This window comes from Alligator mississippiensis, chromosome 2 (assembly GCF_030867095.1).
Source record: "Alligator mississippiensis isolate rAllMis1 chromosome 2, rAllMis1, whole genome shotgun sequence".
NCBI lineage: Eukaryota > Metazoa > Chordata > Crocodylia > Alligatoridae > Alligator > Alligator mississippiensis.
The window spans coordinates 168,371,670-168,390,050 of record NC_081825.1 but is presented as its reverse complement, the minus strand read 5'-3'; the positions used below and the strand labels follow the sequence as shown (position 1 = coordinate 168,390,050).

Genomic DNA, 18,381 nt, shown 5'->3' with positions numbered 1-18,381 from the left:
ATTAGCTTGTGTCCATTGGTCCTCTCAAGGGGTACCTTCCTGAAGAGTTGCTCCCCTAGATCTTGATCCTCACTCTTGACCTACTTGTACGCGGCTATCAAGTCACCTCTCAGGTGGCTTGATGGCTTTTTTGATTACTTATTGAATAAATTATTTCAGTGCTGGTTATAGTAAGATTATGCTAAGGGAGATTTATTTTTATCCTTTTAGCACCAGTAGGTGCAGGTTTTAAGAAAAAAATCCACTTTCCTGTTCACTAGGGAGAGAGAAGATATCTTGGGTGAGGTGTGTGCATCTAAGCCATTCATTTTTATTTTTAATTATAAGAAAGATGCAACAAGAATAAGTTTCTAATACAGTTGTGAAAATAACCCTCTAGATACGAGCTGTATATGAACTACTGCAGTATTTGCTATCCAAGTCTGCAGAGACAGCTGTAGTACCACTACCGGTGTCCATAGCTTCATGCTAATAACAATCTGATTAGCTTCACTGTCACTGTTCAGAAACCAGCAAAACTGCAAAAGTATCATTTCATGCTCTTGCTGCTTAAAGTGGGCACCAGAGTGGTTAACTAAGGGAACCATCTTTCTCAAGATTTTGGAAACTGCAGAGGAAAGGGAAGGGTCAGAAATCAGGAGGTGGTAGAGTTATTTTCTAACAAGATTCAGATCTGACCAAGTGCACTACAGAAAGGTCTAGTGACAGCATTCTGGTAGAAATTCTAGCCCCTTTCTCAGGAGCTGGGGCAAGGGTACTCACCACCACGTTGTCCTTGGGTGTTGCTCGTGTTTCCTCCATGCCATATTAAATATCTACTTGTGACAGCATTTGTTCCAAGCTATCATTCATTTACTTTATACTAATATCACCCATAAACATGATAGGCAATCAATCCTGCTTGTCTAGGGTGCACTCCACCATTTGAGAATCTGTTCTTGAACCCACTTATTTACAAGAAAAAGATAAAAAAATAAAACAGTGTTGTCATTAATATTTCTGAAAAGAAAACTTCCTGGAGGTCTCAGATTTGCTTTCAGTTCAGTTTTGAACAAGCTTGAGGATGTATTTAGATGGTGTGGGTATAAGACCTGTTAATTTTATATGTATCTTTTTTGTTTTAGCCAAGAAGACTTTTCTTGGGCAAAATAAGTCATTTTGGGGACCTCTAGAGTTGGTAGAGAAGCTTGTTCCTGAAGCTGCTGAGATCACAGCAAGTGTTAAAGATCTACCAGGTCTTAAGTAAGTAAAATCCTGTTCTGCTGCTTTACAGGTAAATCCTGTAGGCTTTAATTGTAAGTAGTAGACTAATTCTAAGGAGGGGAAGGGTCTAGGGTCCGGGGAGAAAAATCTATCCTCTGCCATTTCCTGTCAGTACAAATGGATCTAAGGGCCCCTCTACACAGGCAGGTAAAGGTGCGATGGGATTTGATGTGTGATCAACACAGTTGTACCTCCTGTCATGCCACGTGTGGCTGGCAGGAGGCATGATTGTGGGATCACAAGTTGGAACCCAACCACATCTTACTGCTGGCGCAGGGGGAGCCTGATTCTGAGCCCAATCCTGATCCCAGGCTCCCCCTGCATGATCCCATGGCTGGGAGCCCCATCAGGTGACCCTGGGTCCCAGCCCCACAGCTGACAGTGTCCCAATCACAGGGGCACCCCGTGAACCCCTGTGGCTAGGATACTGCCTCAGTTGCAGTCTTGCAGCTGCAGGAGTGCATGGGGTGCCCCTGTGGCTGGGACACCATGTCAGCTGATGGGACTCCCGTGGCTGGGAGCTAGTGTCAGGTGGGAGCGCCCAGGCTGGGGGTGCACATGGGCCCCTCACCTGGGAACTCTGATCAGCTGATGGAGCTTTCTGGCCCTGGCCACATGATCAGTTAATGGCATGATAGGAAGCAGCTGCAGAGTCATTGCACATAACTTTGTAGCTTATTTTTGTTTTTATCCTGCCGTTAATTGATTTAATGTGTGGTCAAGTGACCACTTTGGACCTGATTAACTGGCTAATCATGCTTTAAGTGTAATGTGTAGATGGGGCCTTAATCTTTCCTTTGAGAAAAAAATTGGTCTTGAGGAAGGATGTTCTTTCTCATTGTAAAAAATGAACTGTATGTTTCATGCCAGGAATAAATGAATGGCAGTGAGTTCTGAGAAAAGAAACAGCCCTTTCTCTCCAGTCTGATTCAAGAGGAAGTGTGTTAGGAGGGTGGATTAAGAGGAGGAAAATATACCGTAAGAATTTTCTGTGATATGTTGGAACGCAGTGACTATCTGAGTTTGTTGAAAAGATTGATTTTAAAAAGGAAGGTGGGGTAGTGGTCAAACAGTCAAAAATATTAATAGGAAGGTAATAATTTGTGGAGTAGAGGGAATAATTTTATATATCAAGACAACTAAAAATGGCAGCAATGAAGGAAAGTGGGGGTAAGGTTGAGTGGCAACTTCATTAACTCCTTGGGTCTCACATTTTGCGGGGATTAACACTGCTGTTGCTGCCTGTGGGTCATCCAGCCCACAAGAAGCTCCACAGGCCAACTGAGTTTGACACCCTTGCATCTTATGACACCTTTACCTTAGCTAGTGTGCTTAGTTTTGCTTAACTCCTATTTCTGCCATATATATTTTTTTGAAGTGGGATATGTGGAGAAGTATAGCAAAAACGATAGGAGATGTAGACTTCCATACAAAAATAGAGGAAAGAATGACTCCTTAATTCAGAGAGGAGATGAGTAATTGACATGACACACAGGCATAGGGAAGGTCTCCTGATTTACCAAGGCATCTGTCACCTGAAGCTCTAACCCTGTGAGTGATGTGGGCACAGCCATGTGTCCCATTGATTTTACTGAAGCTTAATGAAGGTGTTCATGTAGGCTTAGTGTGTGTGTGTGTGTGTGTGTGTGTGTGTGTGTGTGTGTGTGTGTGCTGGCATGGCAGGCCAGCATTCCTATTTACCCTTTCCTGTTATAGAAAATCTGGGGGCCATCCAATAAGATTAAAGGCAGTGAACTTAAAACTAATTAAGACAGGATGTAGGGCAGGGTGGCACATTGGAGACTGGTTCAGAGAGGTATGACCTCATTAGTCCGTCAGTCTTTTAGGTGCCACTCTTCCCTTTCTTCTACCTGGTTTAAACTAACATGGCTAACCATCTCTGTGATCATGAAGTAATGATTTAAAAACCTCTGGAAGTAATTGATACAAAACATGGAGGTTGATCACAATGGGATTTTTTCCTTTTATTTTTTTTAAAGGACACCTATAAATGGAGAGTGAGGGGCAAAGTCTTTAGTTATACTAGAAGAGAAAGGCAGAAAGCAAGGTGTACTGCTACCTTAGTCTGAAGTCAAACAGAAGACAACACAGCTACCTACCTCTTTCTGCTCATAGAAAAGAAAGTGTATATGTGTCTGTGGTGTTATTTGGTTTACAAAGTGTTAAAATTTAGATTTTTTTTTTCCTGGGATTATGTTGTTGTTTACTCTGGGATTTATGGCCTTTGCTTTTGAATACTGGCCATTGTATACAATCCCAGTGAGCCACTGCTGTGATCCTGCATATCAACACCTACATTTATAAAACTATGTATATTCTACTTGCCAGAAGAAATGGAGAAAGGAGGTAAGTATAAAAGGTGAAGCTTTAAAACCAGAAAACTTTCTTGTTCGTGTTACAAATGTTACCTAGCATTTGGAGAACAGCATTCTAAATATGCTTTCTTGGACCCTTAGAAGGTCAAGGCCTCAGAGAGAGGGAGAGAGAAAAAGAGGAGACAGACAGACAGACTGGTGTGTGGGCATCCCTGTTGTGTTAATTCAGACTAGAGTTGGGAAAGCTAGTCAACTGACTGTTCAAATAATGACCACAGTCAAAAATTGTCAAATGTTCCATGAAGCCAAGAATGCCCTTGTGTAGGTGGCGGCCTGCCTCATTTGTTGCATCATAGTGTCATCTGTTAGCACAGCGAGGGCAGGAAGGCTACATGCCTTGCCCCTCAGTCCTGGAGGAGTCAGTGTGCGCACACACGTGTGTACATGCTCGCTTCCTCACACATGTACTCTCCCTCTCTCTCTCTGCTTCCTACTTCTTTTACAGGCAGGTACCCCTTGCTCTGATTCTTTCCCCTGACCTCTTCCTGCCTCCTTTTCCTTCACCACCATTAAGCCATGTAGCACTGCAGGAGCTATTCTGCTGAGGGAAGAACCAAAATCAGCACGATAGAAAAGCTTCTCCTAGCAACCATCTGCTGTAATGTCTCCAAATGCAAGCACCAAAATGCTTGAAGAAGTGGCATGCTGCCTACATAGCATAACTGCATTTAAAAAACTGACTTTTGTCTTTTATAGTTGCTATGTGTGTGTTGTTTAATTTTGTCACTGTTTGGGCTGACCTCGGGGCTTTGGAGTAAATGCTAAGGAGAAAAAATCTGCTCATCCACTTTTACACTTCCTTACCATTGAAAGTTTTAAAAATTCATTACAAGTTTCTAGAATGTCATTTATTGTTTCACAATAAGTGAACTAACTAACTACTCACCTCCCTACGCTTTCTTTTCCCACCTCCATAGTCAGGGGTTTTGATCACCAGCTTTTGTCTGGGTCTCAGGAAACCCCACAGAACCAAACAAGTTTGACACCCTAGTCTAGATAAGACAGCACATGGGAAGAAGGGAAAGAGGATAGAAGGTAACAGAAGGAAGAAGAAACAAAGACAAATGATTGCGTGGGTATTTCTAATTTACAGTCAGTTTTTTTTACCCATAACAATGGGTGAAAAATACAGCTTCGAGATGACATTAAAACTCTATGTGAATATGTGCCATATATGTAAGTAACTTCTTTGTTTTGTTTCTGAATTCTGCTAGGACGCCTGTGGGTAGAGGAAGAGCCTGGCTTCGTCTGGCCTTAATGCAGAAGAAGCTTTCTGAATACATGAAAGCCTTAATTAACAGAAAGGATCTTCTCAGGTGAGCAGTGCCTGCTCTCTTGAATTCGAGAGCTTACTTTAACTCAGTGTTCCCTAGTGAGGTACATCCATTGCTCTCAAATGGAATTCATTTATTATTTTGCAATTGTGACATCACAGCAGTACTGTTACCTCTGTTTGAGAACAGCTTTGGTGAAATCCAGAGCTAGTTTCTGAGTTCTCAGATTTTCTGCTTTTTATTTGAAAGTTGTTGTCTTCTACTTTTAAATAGAAAGAAAAGTGTGAAGCAGAATCAACTATTGCATATTATTTAGGTAATGAGAGGTAAGATGCTTGTATTTGCATAAAAAGGAGGGAGTGTTGTCCTTCAGGTGCTAGGGCACAGGAGTAGAAATAAAGCACGCTTGGATTTTCTTCTGACTGTCATTTACCTGCTATTTAATCTTGGGTGAGTTGCTTTCACACTTCCATTTTTCTCTGTCCATAAAGTGGGAATAATAATGACTCACGTCTGAAAAATGTGTTGCCAGTTTTGGGTGAAAAGTGCAATGTGAATGCTTAGTAACAGTATGTGATAATTGGGGTGATGTTTTTATTTGTTATATAAGTTTTTAGGTTTTCAGTGAGTGATACTTTTTTCAGTTTCCTCATTTGTATTGAGTGGTAAGGAAGCTTAAAATTGCCATTTGGCGAACATGGGGGTGATCTTGTTTGAGTGAAGCTTATAAAATAGAATAGAATTAGCAGGTGCAAAATGCTTAATTTTAATATTAATCTTGTGAACAAGTCTCTACCTGTATGTTAAAAATGATTTTCAAGTGGTATTAGAGTAGCCAAAGCTAGAACATAGGAAGAGTTTACAGCAGTTTGATATGTACCTATGGAATTTATCGAGTTCCTTCCATATGGAGCCCTCGTCTCACATTAATGTCTTTCAGTGAATTTTATGAGCCTAATGCACTCATGATGGAAGAAGAAGGTGCCATAATTGCTGGCCTCTTAGTGGGGTTAAATGTCATTGATGCAAACTTCTGCATGAAAGGAGAAGACCTGGATTCACAGGTACTGAAGAGCTGATGAATATTTATTCCTGGGATGAATTTTCATGCCCTTAATTTCTGCTGGTGTTCGATTTGATGGGTTTTTAATTACACTCATTGGCTAATTAAGGAACATTCTGTAAACTTGCTGTTATGATTATGTTCCTTATTTTGATTTTTTTTTTTTTTTTGGTTTGTTCCTTCGTATAGTTGGCTGAAAATGCTGCCAAAATGTGGGATTTTTTTTGTTGATGATGACGATTACTATTATTGTTGTTGTTACTACTATTACTACTAGGATTTCAGTAGCTTCCTCTTGAGATTTACCAGTGGCAGTGGATCTTTTATACTTGGCTTGGTCATGTAGATGTAACATCCCTTGCAGAAAACTGCTGCCAGAGCACTTTCCACTGCTATCTTTTCGTACTGCAGTGATCCCCCGCCCTGCTATCCTCTCTGGGTATAGGAAGGAGACAGCTGAAGAGGAGGGAGATGCTGCTTCTGTAGCTCTGGCTTGAGATGTTTTTTTTGTTTGTTTTTCCTAGAAGTGTGTGTGCTTAATGGGCACTTCTGTTACACTAGCCATGAGAGCTGTACGTACAAGTGTGTTGGTTAGAATCTTCTATTTTTCCCTTCTTTCAGCACTATAAGGTTGCTGATTTTTCACTTGAACTCATCCTCATTTTAATCAGTTTAGTATAGTGGATTTATTTCAGATTATAAATTGGAAGAAACCTCATTGCGCTCAAATACACAATGTCTTAAATATACAACACCAAATTTGTATTATGGTAAGAACACTCTTATTTTACACATGATTCTAACCTCTTCCTAAATATACTAAATTCTTCCCTTGTAGGTTGGAGTTATTGATTTTTCCATGTACTTGAAGGATGGGAACAGCACAAAGGGCAATGAGGGGTAAGTACAAGGGCAAGTGCATGTCCTTTTTTTTCCCCTTGGGTTATTTTTGTTTTTTCAGTAGAATTTTAAGTTACCCCATAATCCATCCTGCATTTTTAACAAAAACAATACAGTTTTCTTGACTTCTGCTTCAATTCTGGTTACAACATACAACTAAGAAGCTAAAGACCAGAGAAAGAGGAAAGATTCTGCAAAACCTATGCTTCTTTGTGCTTTTATTGATGTAACTAGAAAATAACATGGGGAGAATGTTTTATTTTTCTTTTTTCTTTTTTTTTATAAAACAAACTTTCTTTATCAGAAAGTTTCTCTGCAGCTCTCCTTTAGTTTAGGAACTGAGGCTGCTTGCAGACATTTAAAAAAAACAAAACCCAAACAAAAAAATAATGCTTTACCAAAAGAAGCAGCATGTTACTTTAACCTGGCTCTGCAGCCTGTGTAAAGATCAGACGCTTCAGCAGGGCTTTTTGTTAACTAAAGTTTATTCAATCAGCTATTAGTTAAAAGTGCCAAAAAAGCTCCACAAAAGTGCCCAATCTTTACAGACATTGGGCAAACCAGGTTGAAGTAATGTGCTGCCTCTTTGGGGTATGCACAGGGCTTGGCATGGGAAAGCACTGAGTTTAAAGTAAAGCGCTGTTTTGGGGAGGTTTTTTATGTCTGCAAGCACCCTAGGTTTTTGTGTACTTTTTTTTTTTAATGGTTCTGCAACCAGCAGGGATAGGTGCTCAGCCTCCAATATCAGTACGTGATCCATGTTGAATACTGTATTTATCAGAGTTCCCCCCTGCTCCCCCTTGTACCAGCCCTCTGCAGGCTTGGGCTTTTACCACTTCTGCCCCCCCTCAGTCTCAGGGCCCCTCCCCTCCCCTCCCTGCTTACCTTGCTCCAGTGCTGGCAGATTCCTATATCTGTGCTGCAGCCTGGGGCCCAGAGTGTGGTCCCAGTGCAGTCCCATAGCAGCAGCGCAATGTCTGTACTGCTGTGCTCTGTGCCACAGATAGGAGTAGGGATGGAGCATGCTGGCATAGAGCAAGGGTAAAAGTGGGGGTGGGGGGTGGGTGGCAGGTGGGGAGGGAAGTGGGGGTGGGTCAACTTCTTTTCAAGTATTTTTTTTCTTGTATTTCTCACTCTTCAAAATTATTATTTTTAATGTTTCATGCCAAAAATTGATGGCATCAAAGTTCTGTTTACAACTTTCATTGGGAAGGTCCTGGTGACATGACTGTTTTATTAAGCAGCCCTAATGCTCATTTATTTTAATTTTTTTGTGCTAATTGATATATTGTCTTAATTTTTTTTTCCCCCCAGCAAATATTGTAATGGAGATTTACCAACCTTTGTTCAGCTGAATGTTGCATTGGCAACTTGTCAGAAGTCAAAGGGCTGTAACTCATTTTGCAGAAAGGCATAGCTTTTAACTGCCCTTCATTTTTTTTAAATATGCCTATGCATCACAGGGAGTCTTCTGGACCCATTGGAATTCCCCTACTGTGGTTCAAATGGTTTTCTACTTGGTTTAAATGAACCTTAGATCATAGGATCAAGGGTTGCAAGAAACCTCAAAGATCTGATTGCCCCACCTGCATGAATAGAAAAATCATGCTTCTAAGTTACCCTGTCCAATGCTTATACAGCTTCTTTTTGAAAACCTTCAATGAACTTTTCCAACAGCTTCTCTGGGTAGTCTTTTTCATTGCCTCACTGTTCTAAAAGTAAAGAGGTTTGTCCTGATACCTAATCTAAATCTATTTTGTTGCAGTTTAAAGCCATTGCGTCATACCTTGTCTTCTACAGCATGGGAGAACTGACCAAGATAGAAATGTCTAGTGGCCTATTAGGGCTGTCCTACTGAGATTTCACATAAAGCTTTAAAGATCACTATCCTTGTGCTTATGATGTGAAGGGGCGGGTTGGGAGCAACTTGTGGTTCAACGTAGGCAAGATGTCACTTCACTTTCTTATGTTCTGTCTTCTGATGAAGTCCCCTCAGCATGGAACCACAACTACTCTGGGCTCTATGTTAGGAGTCCCTGCTTTCAGAGACAACCTAAGCAGTTGGGGAAGGGGGGTCATTCTCATTAGGGAAAGGCTGGATGGGGTCAGCCTGTCTCTTGCTAGCAGTCCAGTGCTATCAGGTCCTCCATTCCATATATAACCCTCAGGGAAATAACGTAGCTGATGAGTGTTCAGGTAATTAAAGAATGAGCTGGTCCAGGGCTAATTTTTCTATTGCCATGAAGCTGAGAGAGGTTGAAAGAAATGCATTTGAGGGACCTCTGACTCTTTGTTCTGTTTCCAGAGATGGTCAAATTACTGCTATTTTGGATCAGAAAAATTATGTAGAAGAACTCAACAGACACTTAAGGTAACACATTCTTTTCTGTTATGCTGTCATCTAAAAGAAATACAAAGTGATTGGTTTCTTTCAATATAATTACAGTAGTTTTTTCTCTTTGATTTGACAGTGCTACTGTGAACAATCTGCAGGCAAAGGTTGATGCTTTAGAAAAATCTAACACTAAACTAACTGAAGAGGTAGGTGTCACAGGCAAGGACATTTTGTCATTGTCTTGTGGAGCCTGTAATTAAAGCAGAGGTGATGTCTCCTGAATGCGAGTTGTACTGTGTAATAAACTGGGAATCTGAAACAGGTACAAAGTGTGCTGACAGCTTTTACTGACTCAACAACGGGGACAATCAGCAATTGCATGAATTAAAACAATTGCCTGCCCTTCTGCCCCCTCCCCTCAGCCTGCCCGAAGGCTGAGAAAGGTGCATAACTAGGGGACTCCAGCCCCTGCTTCCAGCTCGGGGGGTGGAGCCAAGTCCTGCTGCAGGCTCCCTGCCCCACCCCCATATCCTTGCTCATCCTGCACCCTTGCTCATCCTGCAGGGAAGCTGAGGAGGGGGGGCATGGCTTGGGGAATCAGAGGGTTCTAGGTCACTGCAGGGACTAGCAGGCTGGGAGGCTTGCTGTAGTGCCCCCTGGCTATTAGTATGGGCACTGCCCAGGTCTGGCTGCCTTTCCTGTTTGAAAAGTGAATGTCATTTCACTTGCTTATTGGTTCTATCTATGCAGTTTTAAAAAGCCTGCAAAGATTGCATCGATTCAGCCTCGGGCTTTTGACTGTCTGTACTTTGTCAGGATGCATTGATCTGATTGTGTAGTCACAGATTCTGTATGGCTTTGTAAATCCCAGTGAGCTAAGAATTAGAAGGAAAACTTTTAAAGGGCTTCATTTTGTTTAAAAACTCGCTTTATTCAACTTTTTCCATTAGTTTTTCTTAAGGTAGTCAACAATTGAAAATGGTAATTGAAATGTAATCTTTACATTTTCTTTGGTTGCTCACAGTCTAGTCAGTACACAGAAATAATCTGGAAAAATACAGTAATGGCCTTTTATGTGTTGCTCATTTATATCGCATCAAAAGGGGTGTATACATCTGCGTACTGAATAGTGTTTTAATGGATGTGTTCCAGTTATAAAGAGCTTTGGAATCTCTCCTGTGGCATACATGAATCTTCACTAATGAAACTATCTGCTCATAAAGTTAAGGGAGAAAAGGTCTATTGTGCAAATAAAAACAAAGTACTTGATATTAAAAAAGCAATATGGATTATACAGACCTTTTTTCCGATTATGCTGTAGCAAATGGTCTCTCATTTACAGCCTGAAAGAGATGAATGTTGTACTAAGCAAACATGACCCCTGTCAAATTTAATTTTAGTGCCAAAGTGTGTGTAAAGGTGTTTGTTTATTTGTTACTCAGTAAAATCTCCATACTGTTTAAGGGTATCATTTATCTGATGTTGAAACATGCTGCCCTCCAAAGCTATCATCAGAGCTTAGCCACTTAATTGTGTCACATGTCACTTCATCACATGGTTGCCAGGGCACTCTTTATTCAGTTTTTGAGGGAAGAATTTTTGTAGGTGATAACCAGCTGCATGGTTGGGCTAGATTTACACATATTGCAGTCAAAAGCTTGTCTAAGTTTATCCCAGCCATGCAGCTGATCCAGTAAAAGATATCACCCACAAAAATCCTTGCCTTTCACACATTTCCCAGACCATTACAGATACACCTCCACTTTAAAACCACTTTTATCCAGTTGTGACACTTTTTATGAAGCTGCTCAACGAGTATCACAGAATGTCGCTGGCTTTTTCTGTAGTGTAAAGGAAGTCATCTAAGACTTGAATTATGTTGTCTTGTGAAAGAACTATACCCAGTTGTTTTTGGCCTACTGCATTAAAATCTGAGTAACTGGTTGGTCAAAGGTGATATCTTTTTCCTAAGAGTTCCAATAGAGATTGGCTCAGAGAATCCCTGGCTCATAGAATCCTGTGTGTTGTCCAGGAGTAAATAGTCAAGCTCTCTCTGATCTGCCTATCCTGTGAGCGCCAGCCACTTCTGGGGCTCCTCCCACCCCCTGTTGGTGAGATTGGGGGGGGCCCCTGCAGCTAGTCGCTGCTGGTCTCTGGGGGGGGCCACGTACTGCCCCACTGACCTAAGGTGGCACCAGTTGCCCATGGCCTCCCTTGTTTGTGTGTTTATCACTCAAGTCCAAAGAATGTAGTTGGGATTCAATTGACATATTTCCTTTCATTTAAGAGCTTGTATTCCAGCACTGCATACACAGCTCCATTAAAAGAACTTTCTGCAGAGGGACCAAAGGGTCGCTGGTGGTTTGTGACCAGATATAGTTACTGAGTAGCTTATTGACCTACTTGAAATGAATTGGTAGGCCTCCATTTTAGCTCATAATGAACAAGTAGGTGTGAAGGCTGAACTCTTGTTATAAACAGTACTTTTTGTTTGTTATTTAGTGAATTTAGCAGTCAATGTTTCAAAGGTTAAGTGCTGCCTAGAGAAGAAATACAGCAAGACCTATTTTTGATGTTAAATTGTGATTATCTTTCTTTGTTCACAGCTTGCAGTTGCAAACAATAGGATTATAACACTGCAGGAAGAGATGGAACGAGTTAAAGAAGAAAGCTCTTATATCTTAGAATCCAATCGCAAGGTGTCTGTGTGTCTATGTGTCTCTGTGTGCATAACTTCTCCCAATGATGCTCTTGCTATATAATCCTATCTTTTACTGGACAATACAGTGAGCTGTTCCAGGATTATTTCTTCATAACCATAAAAGAAGATATTGGTATCTACTCTGGAGTGTGCTTTTAGGTTTTAATGTTAAACGTGCTTAATCAAATTAGTTCATACTTTAAAAAGTTTACTGTATATAGTCTGAGAATAGCTACACTGATGTACAGGCTGCTTTAAATACTTTTTTCCTGTGCTCACACAAGTTATTTTCACAAGGAATTTGCATGCTGCATTAACTTAGGAAAGACAATACATTTAACAACATTTTCAACTGTGAAATTTGTTTTAAGAAAGTAGAAGTAAATAACAAACACCAAGATTGCGAGAGTTTGATTTCCTTCTGCTTTGATCTTTTTGCTAACTCTAGGTAACTAAGCAAGACAGAACTGCAGATGGACATGCACTGAGTGAAGCACGCAAACAATTGAAGGAAGAGACTCAACTACGGCTGGTAAGCTTGGTCTAAACTCAAAGTTCAGAACAGTGTTGATTTTCTTTAGTAGTCATTACATAATAATCAGCTTTTAAGGGTGGCATGTTATATGGATCAAGACTTGCCGAGACTGATGATATTGCAGAATGCTTTATTTAAGCCCACTTCTAAAAATACTCTTTCAGAAGTGATTGTCCTACTCTTCGAGCACATTGCTGACTAGGCGTGAGCTCAGTTTCCATATCTGTATTTTACAAATGTTAACCAATTAATATCCTTGCATCCAATATGCATACCCATCAAAACTTTTGCTTACCATAGGTATAGGGCACTGATGTAGGTTCTGACTGGGATACTCTTGTTCTAGTTAGGCTGCTGCAATAGTGGGTCTCTTTTTTTTAAACTGGTTTGATCATAACAACAAAGTATTCTTCTTGCAGCATGTTTCATGTGATTAGTGTGCATTGGTAATAGTAGGACTTAATGGAGTGCACAGCATGGAAGGGCCATCATGTATTAAGTGAACCATGTTGCAGTCATTAGACTTTCTTTAAAATACAGGTATCAAATATATTTGGTTTTAGGATGTGGAAAAAGAGTTGGAGGTGCAGATTGGAATGCGACAGGAGATGGAGCTGGCCATGAAGATGCTGGAAAAAGATGTTTGTGAGAAGCAGGATGCACTAGTAGCACTCAGGCAGCAACTAGATGATCTCAGGGCCCTAAAACATGAGCTTTCCTTCAAGCTGCAGGTAAGAAAAGGTCAGGATTATGGTCCCTTTGTGAAAATGATGCCTCTGAGTCAATTTTGCTTTCTTTTTCTTATCAGAGAGATGAAACGGGAGACTACATGTTTGTTTCTGTCCTTGCTTTCCCCATTTCATAACTTCTCCCTCTATCCCTGTTTTTTTTCCCATTTGATACTACTTATCTTCAGGCTGCATCAAAGCTAACCTTCCCAAGTAGGGAAGGCTACCATATGTTCTTGATGCCAAGACAAGGTTCCCCCCTTTCTCCCATTTAATGTGGAAGGAGAAAAAAGCCTCTAGTCTTGAAATAGACTGAGGCAGCCTTCCCCACCTCTCCCCCCAGCCCACCCCACCTGCTCATCCCCCACACCTCAGTCACTTACCATTGCTCTGTTGCTCTCAGGATCCGTCTTGCTCCCAGACCAGCCAAATGGCAGTAGCAGCTCTAGCTAGGCCTCAAGCCACACCACTGCTACTGGGCTGGGTTGAGGTTGTGCTTTGCGCCCCAGACTGGAGCAGGGATGGAGCCTGCCAGTGTGAAGTAGGGGTAAATGGCCAGTGGGGGTAACAGAGATGCAGGGAAAGGGGGGGGGGCAGGCAGCAAGGGGGGATGTGAGGTTGGGGGCAGACTGCTTGACCTTCCCCTTGTTCCCCCCTTGTGTTGCCTGCCCCCTGCCACTGTCTTCTCTGCTGCAGTATTGGGGGGGGGCGGAAACGACACAAATTTAAAATGATCCACCTATAATTAAATTCTATACATGGAAAGTTATAACAAATTATAAATTTTCTATGTATAGATTCTAATTATTGGGAGGTCATCTTAAATTCAGCGTGGTCTTGGATTTGGGTAAATATGGTAAATGTGACATTGTCTAGAAGCTATCCATTTTGTACAAAATTGGTTTGAATTTTAGATCCCGCACATTTCAGTGTGTTCTGCTAACGTTTACACCTTTTTAAAATACCACATTTTATTATTTTGTGGATAACAATTTGGATGAATGGGGCTGTTCTTTCATCACAGGTTTCTGAAACTTGTAAGTATACCCCCCCAGTTCATTTTAAGAGCTGGGGGGGGGGGGAGGAATTGCCTCAGGAGCATGTGTAGTTCTCTTGATGTTTTTGGAGCAGCTCTCAATACTAGGTCATTGTTCCATAGTTCCACCTGTGATTGTTTATTTACTTGCTAAAAAGTAGGGAGATGGATCTTTTCCATCTCTTTGGGAAGAGATGTTTGAGCAGGCTTTCCTTCCTTGATCATTTAACTTTTGTTAGTGCAGATAACAATATTAACCCTCCCAATGATTCCCCAGTTTGGAAAATAAATCTTAACAGCAGTAGGAACAAATAACTTGGTGTATAAATGACAATATTTTCAGCATCTCCAGCCTGAAGTTTTGCTTCCTAATCTGTGACTGGTACATAGTTCATAATGCTGAAATAAAATCACAGTACAAAAGGCATAAAGTTCTGGAATGAGAGAGAGTTCCAAAATCCAACACAATCCTAGACCTTATAATTTGTACTTCCTAAGAATCTGCCACATAACCAAACTGAGTTCTAATGAAAAGTCTTAGCAATCAAACCTACAAGTGTGGAAAGCATTTTTTCTAAATCCAAAACACTGGTATTCCAGAGTTTATTCCAATAAAATCTACTCTTTTAATTTACTGTGTATACCTGAATTTAAGATGAACCCCCCAATAATTAGATTCTGTACATAGAAAATTATAACAAATTTATAAATATTTCTATGTATAGAATCTAATTATTGGGGGGTCATCTTTTAAATGTGTCCCCCTACCACCACTGCAGCAGGGAAAGCAGTGGTTGAGGGCAGGCGATTGGGGTAGGTGGTTATGGGGTCAAGCAGCTTTCCCCCTGCTGCCTGTCCACCCCACTACTTGCTCCCCCTTCTGCCTGCCCTCTCCTCATTCCCCTATTTACCTTTGCTCTGGTGCTGGCAGGCTCCATCCCCACTCCAGCCTGCTACCTGGCTGGGTTGGGGCTGTGCTCCCAAGGCTGGGAGGAGGGAGGGGAACAGGGGCCAGAGGCTGTGGAAGAAAGGGAGGTGACAGCGGGGTGGGACCTAAGGGCTGTGGGAGCGGGTAGAGAGAGGCAGGCAGCTGTAGCTCCAACCCCAAGACTGAGCTCCAGCCACAGCTGCTGCCTGCCCCCTCCTCCCCCACCCTGCTGCCTTGTATTCAATTCCAAGATGAGGGGCTTTTTTCCCATGTTAAATGGGATTAAAAAACTTCTTCTTGGAATCCAGTAAATATGGTATACAATGCCATTACATGTCTCTGAAATCACTAGAGCAGGCTTTTAAGGCAGGATACACAATTAATGCTCATAGCAGCCCTTAACTTAATTTTACAATAGTGCACAGAATTTGATGCCAAAGAGTTTATTCCTATGCAGGACAATTGTATGACATTGGGGGGTACTACATCAGTAAACAAAACATGTTGATCATTCTACTTTGTTCCCTGTGATTCAGGTATATCTTATTTACAGTCACCAGAATACATGAAAATAGCCTCCGTGTTAATTTTTGCACCATTTATTTGATTTTTGGATCACTTCCCTCTATCTGCTTAACTGTCACCAATTCCATTTTAGTGCCCAAATAATTTCTTGAAACTGACTTCATATTTACTTACCTTATTTACTCAATTAGAAGATAAGATTTCCCCCCCCCCACACACACTTTTAATATGTGGGGGGCAGGGGAAGCCCATCATTTTACAGTCATGCAGGAGGGCAGACAGCTGCTGCAACTCCAGTGTGGCTCTGTAGCAGCAGCAGTGGGGAGCCAGCACTGCCACTATGGGGCCAGGCTGGACTAGCAGTGCTGGTTCCACACTGCTGCTGTGGGGCTTGGCTGGAGCAAGGATGGAGGCTGTTGGCATGGAACAAAAATAAGAGGGGTGGGGGGTGCAGGGAGGGGGGAGAAAGGGGAGGTGGGGACCTGAGGCAGCAGGTGATAGAAGCAGTGTGGAGGGTGGAGAAGCGGGGAACGGGAAGGGGGAATTGGGCAACCTGAGGCTGTGGCGGGGAGGAGGAGGGGAAGGCAGTGGGGCAAGCAGAGAAAGAGGCAAGCAGCTTGCCCCCTTCTACTTGTACCCCTCCCCAGTTTACCCCCCATTGTGCTTGCTTCTACCCCCCTACCCCTACAGCTTCAGGCTGCCCTGATTTCCCCCCCCCGCTTTCCTCCCCACTCCACACTGCTTCTGTCACCTGCAGCTCCCCCCACACCAGCAGCACTACCATGTGCCCCCCCAGCGCCTCCCCAACTACCTTCCCTGTTACTGCTCCCCTCATCACTTGTCTCCCTAGCACCTGCAGTAGTGGGGGGCACACAGATTTAAGATGATCCTCCAATAATTAGATGCCATATATGGAAAATTATTATAAATTTATAAATTTTCCCTGTGTAGAATCTAATTATTGGGGGGTTGTATCAGGGTCAGCTTGTATTTGGGTACATACAGTATTGCTACTTACTGGTAGTGTGCTACAACTCTCCTTTTCAGAGTTCAGACCTGGGAGTGAAACAAAAGAGTGAATTAAACAGCCGCTTGGAGGAGAAGACAAATCAGATGGCTGCTACCATTAAACAGCTTGAACAAAGGTAAAATTACACTTTTTTGTTTCAGAATATCAGTGTCCCAGTGCTTTTTTACAGATAGTTTATAACAAATATTTATATGCAGAGCTGTAACAGTTGTTCCAGTGCTACTCCTAGAAAAGTCCCTTTTATAGAGTCCTTATTAAAATTTCAGTGGCCTAGTCTTGTCACCATTTTAAATCTGTCCATGCTGTCATTGCCTTGTGTAGGAAAATGGTTGTGCTCCATTATGGCTGTGGATCAAATTCTGCAGCTTGGTTGCAAAACATGGAACTTATTTTATTGATTCAGGAGACCAGGGTGTAACAGAAGTCAGTTGGCTTGTTTGTTTACATGTTTGACTACATCAGTATCGTTTTGGAAAAACACTTGGGTCTCAACAGCAATAACACAATATAGTGGAGGCAAAGAGGATCAGTATTTCAAAAGGGACAGATCTGAAACTTATTTTGTAGTTCTATGGTTTCTAGGGAGCCTGAGGCCAGGTGCAGACTTTCATAGAATCGTAGAAGTAGGGTCGGAAGGGACCTTGTAGATCTTCAGGTCCGACCCCCTGCCTGGGCAGGAGAGAAACTGGGCTCAAGTGACCCCAGCCATGTAGGCATCGAGCCGCTTCTTAAAGACCCCCAGGGTAGGAGCCAGCACCACTTCCCTTGGAAGTTGGTTCCAGATCCTAGCCGCAAAAAATAAAAAGTTTCTGTTGGGATAATTGCCATCCTCCTGGTAGAAACCAAAAGCATACAGACATTCAGGCTTTTTCTCCTGGAGTAAAAGTAGCTTTTCCTTAGCTTAACTTTCCAGTTTTCCCTGGTTTAATTTCTCCTGGGGACCAGAAAGAATGGAGCCCTGGTTTGGAGAAGGTGTGAGGGTCACCTTTCCCCCCCACCACCTCTCCATAGACTGGGAGGTGAGGGTAGCAGCCGCAATTGCTTTCTCTCTCTTCCCTAAACCAGACAGTCCCCCATTGTGGGAGAGGTAGGGGGCTTTCTTGGCTCCCTCCAGCTACCCCTTGCTGCTACACCACCCAGCTGAGCAGTGGGGTGGCAATTTAAAAGCCAGTGGCCAGGAACAGGGCTCTGGGAAAGTCTTCCCTGGGAGCCCAGCTTCTGCTGGCCCTGCCTTGCTGTCTGGCAGAGCCACGTGTTAGAAGTGGGGAGGCCGGAAGGGCTGAGAGCCAGGCATGAAGAGACTTTCCTCAGCCTAGCTCAGCTCCCAACTTCTGGCCCCTCTAACTTTTGCCTTGCCTCCCACAATGCCCAGCTGACATGGAGCAGTGCGGGCAAGGCCAGTCACTACAGCCAAATGCCCCCCACAATGCCCTGCATTGCTCTGGGTCAGCTCTGGAACCGTGGCTGAGTGCACTCCCCCTCTCTCCCTGCACTCCTCCAGGTAAGCTACTGCTTTTCAGCAGATGCAAACTGCTACCTGGCAGCCTGCCTCCTTTTCCAGATGGGATAGGGCAGGCTGTCTAGTAGTGGGCTTCCCTAAGGCAGGGGTGGCACCTTTTGGGCTATTTTTCTATCAGAGAAAAATTCTTCTGGTAGAAATGAACATT

The 18,381-nt window shown here is 42.5% G+C and overlaps 1 protein-coding gene across 9 annotated transcripts in view; it reads left to right on the top strand.

Moving 5' to 3' along the window:
• RUFY3 (RUN and FYVE domain containing 3) overlaps positions 1-18,381 on the top strand; it is a 97,123-nt gene that overhangs the window by 50,147 nt on the left and 28,595 nt on the right. For all 9 annotated transcript variants that reach the window (XM_014607367.3, XM_019493502.2, XM_019493503.2 and 6 more), the window contains 10 exons: positions 1,125-1,242; positions 4,874-4,975; positions 5,874-5,997; positions 6,835-6,896; positions 9,202-9,267; positions 9,368-9,437; positions 11,838-11,930; positions 12,381-12,464; positions 13,031-13,198; positions 16,732-16,829. In XM_014607367.3, coding sequence (XP_014462853.2) covers positions 1,125-1,242; positions 4,874-4,975; positions 5,874-5,997; positions 6,835-6,896; positions 9,202-9,267; positions 9,368-9,437; positions 11,838-11,930; positions 12,381-12,464; positions 13,031-13,198; positions 16,732-16,829 — 985 coding nt within the window. The remainder of the gene's footprint in view (positions 1-1,124; positions 1,243-4,873; positions 4,976-5,873; positions 5,998-6,834; positions 6,897-9,201; positions 9,268-9,367; positions 9,438-11,837; positions 11,931-12,380; positions 12,465-13,030; positions 13,199-16,731; positions 16,830-18,381) is intronic.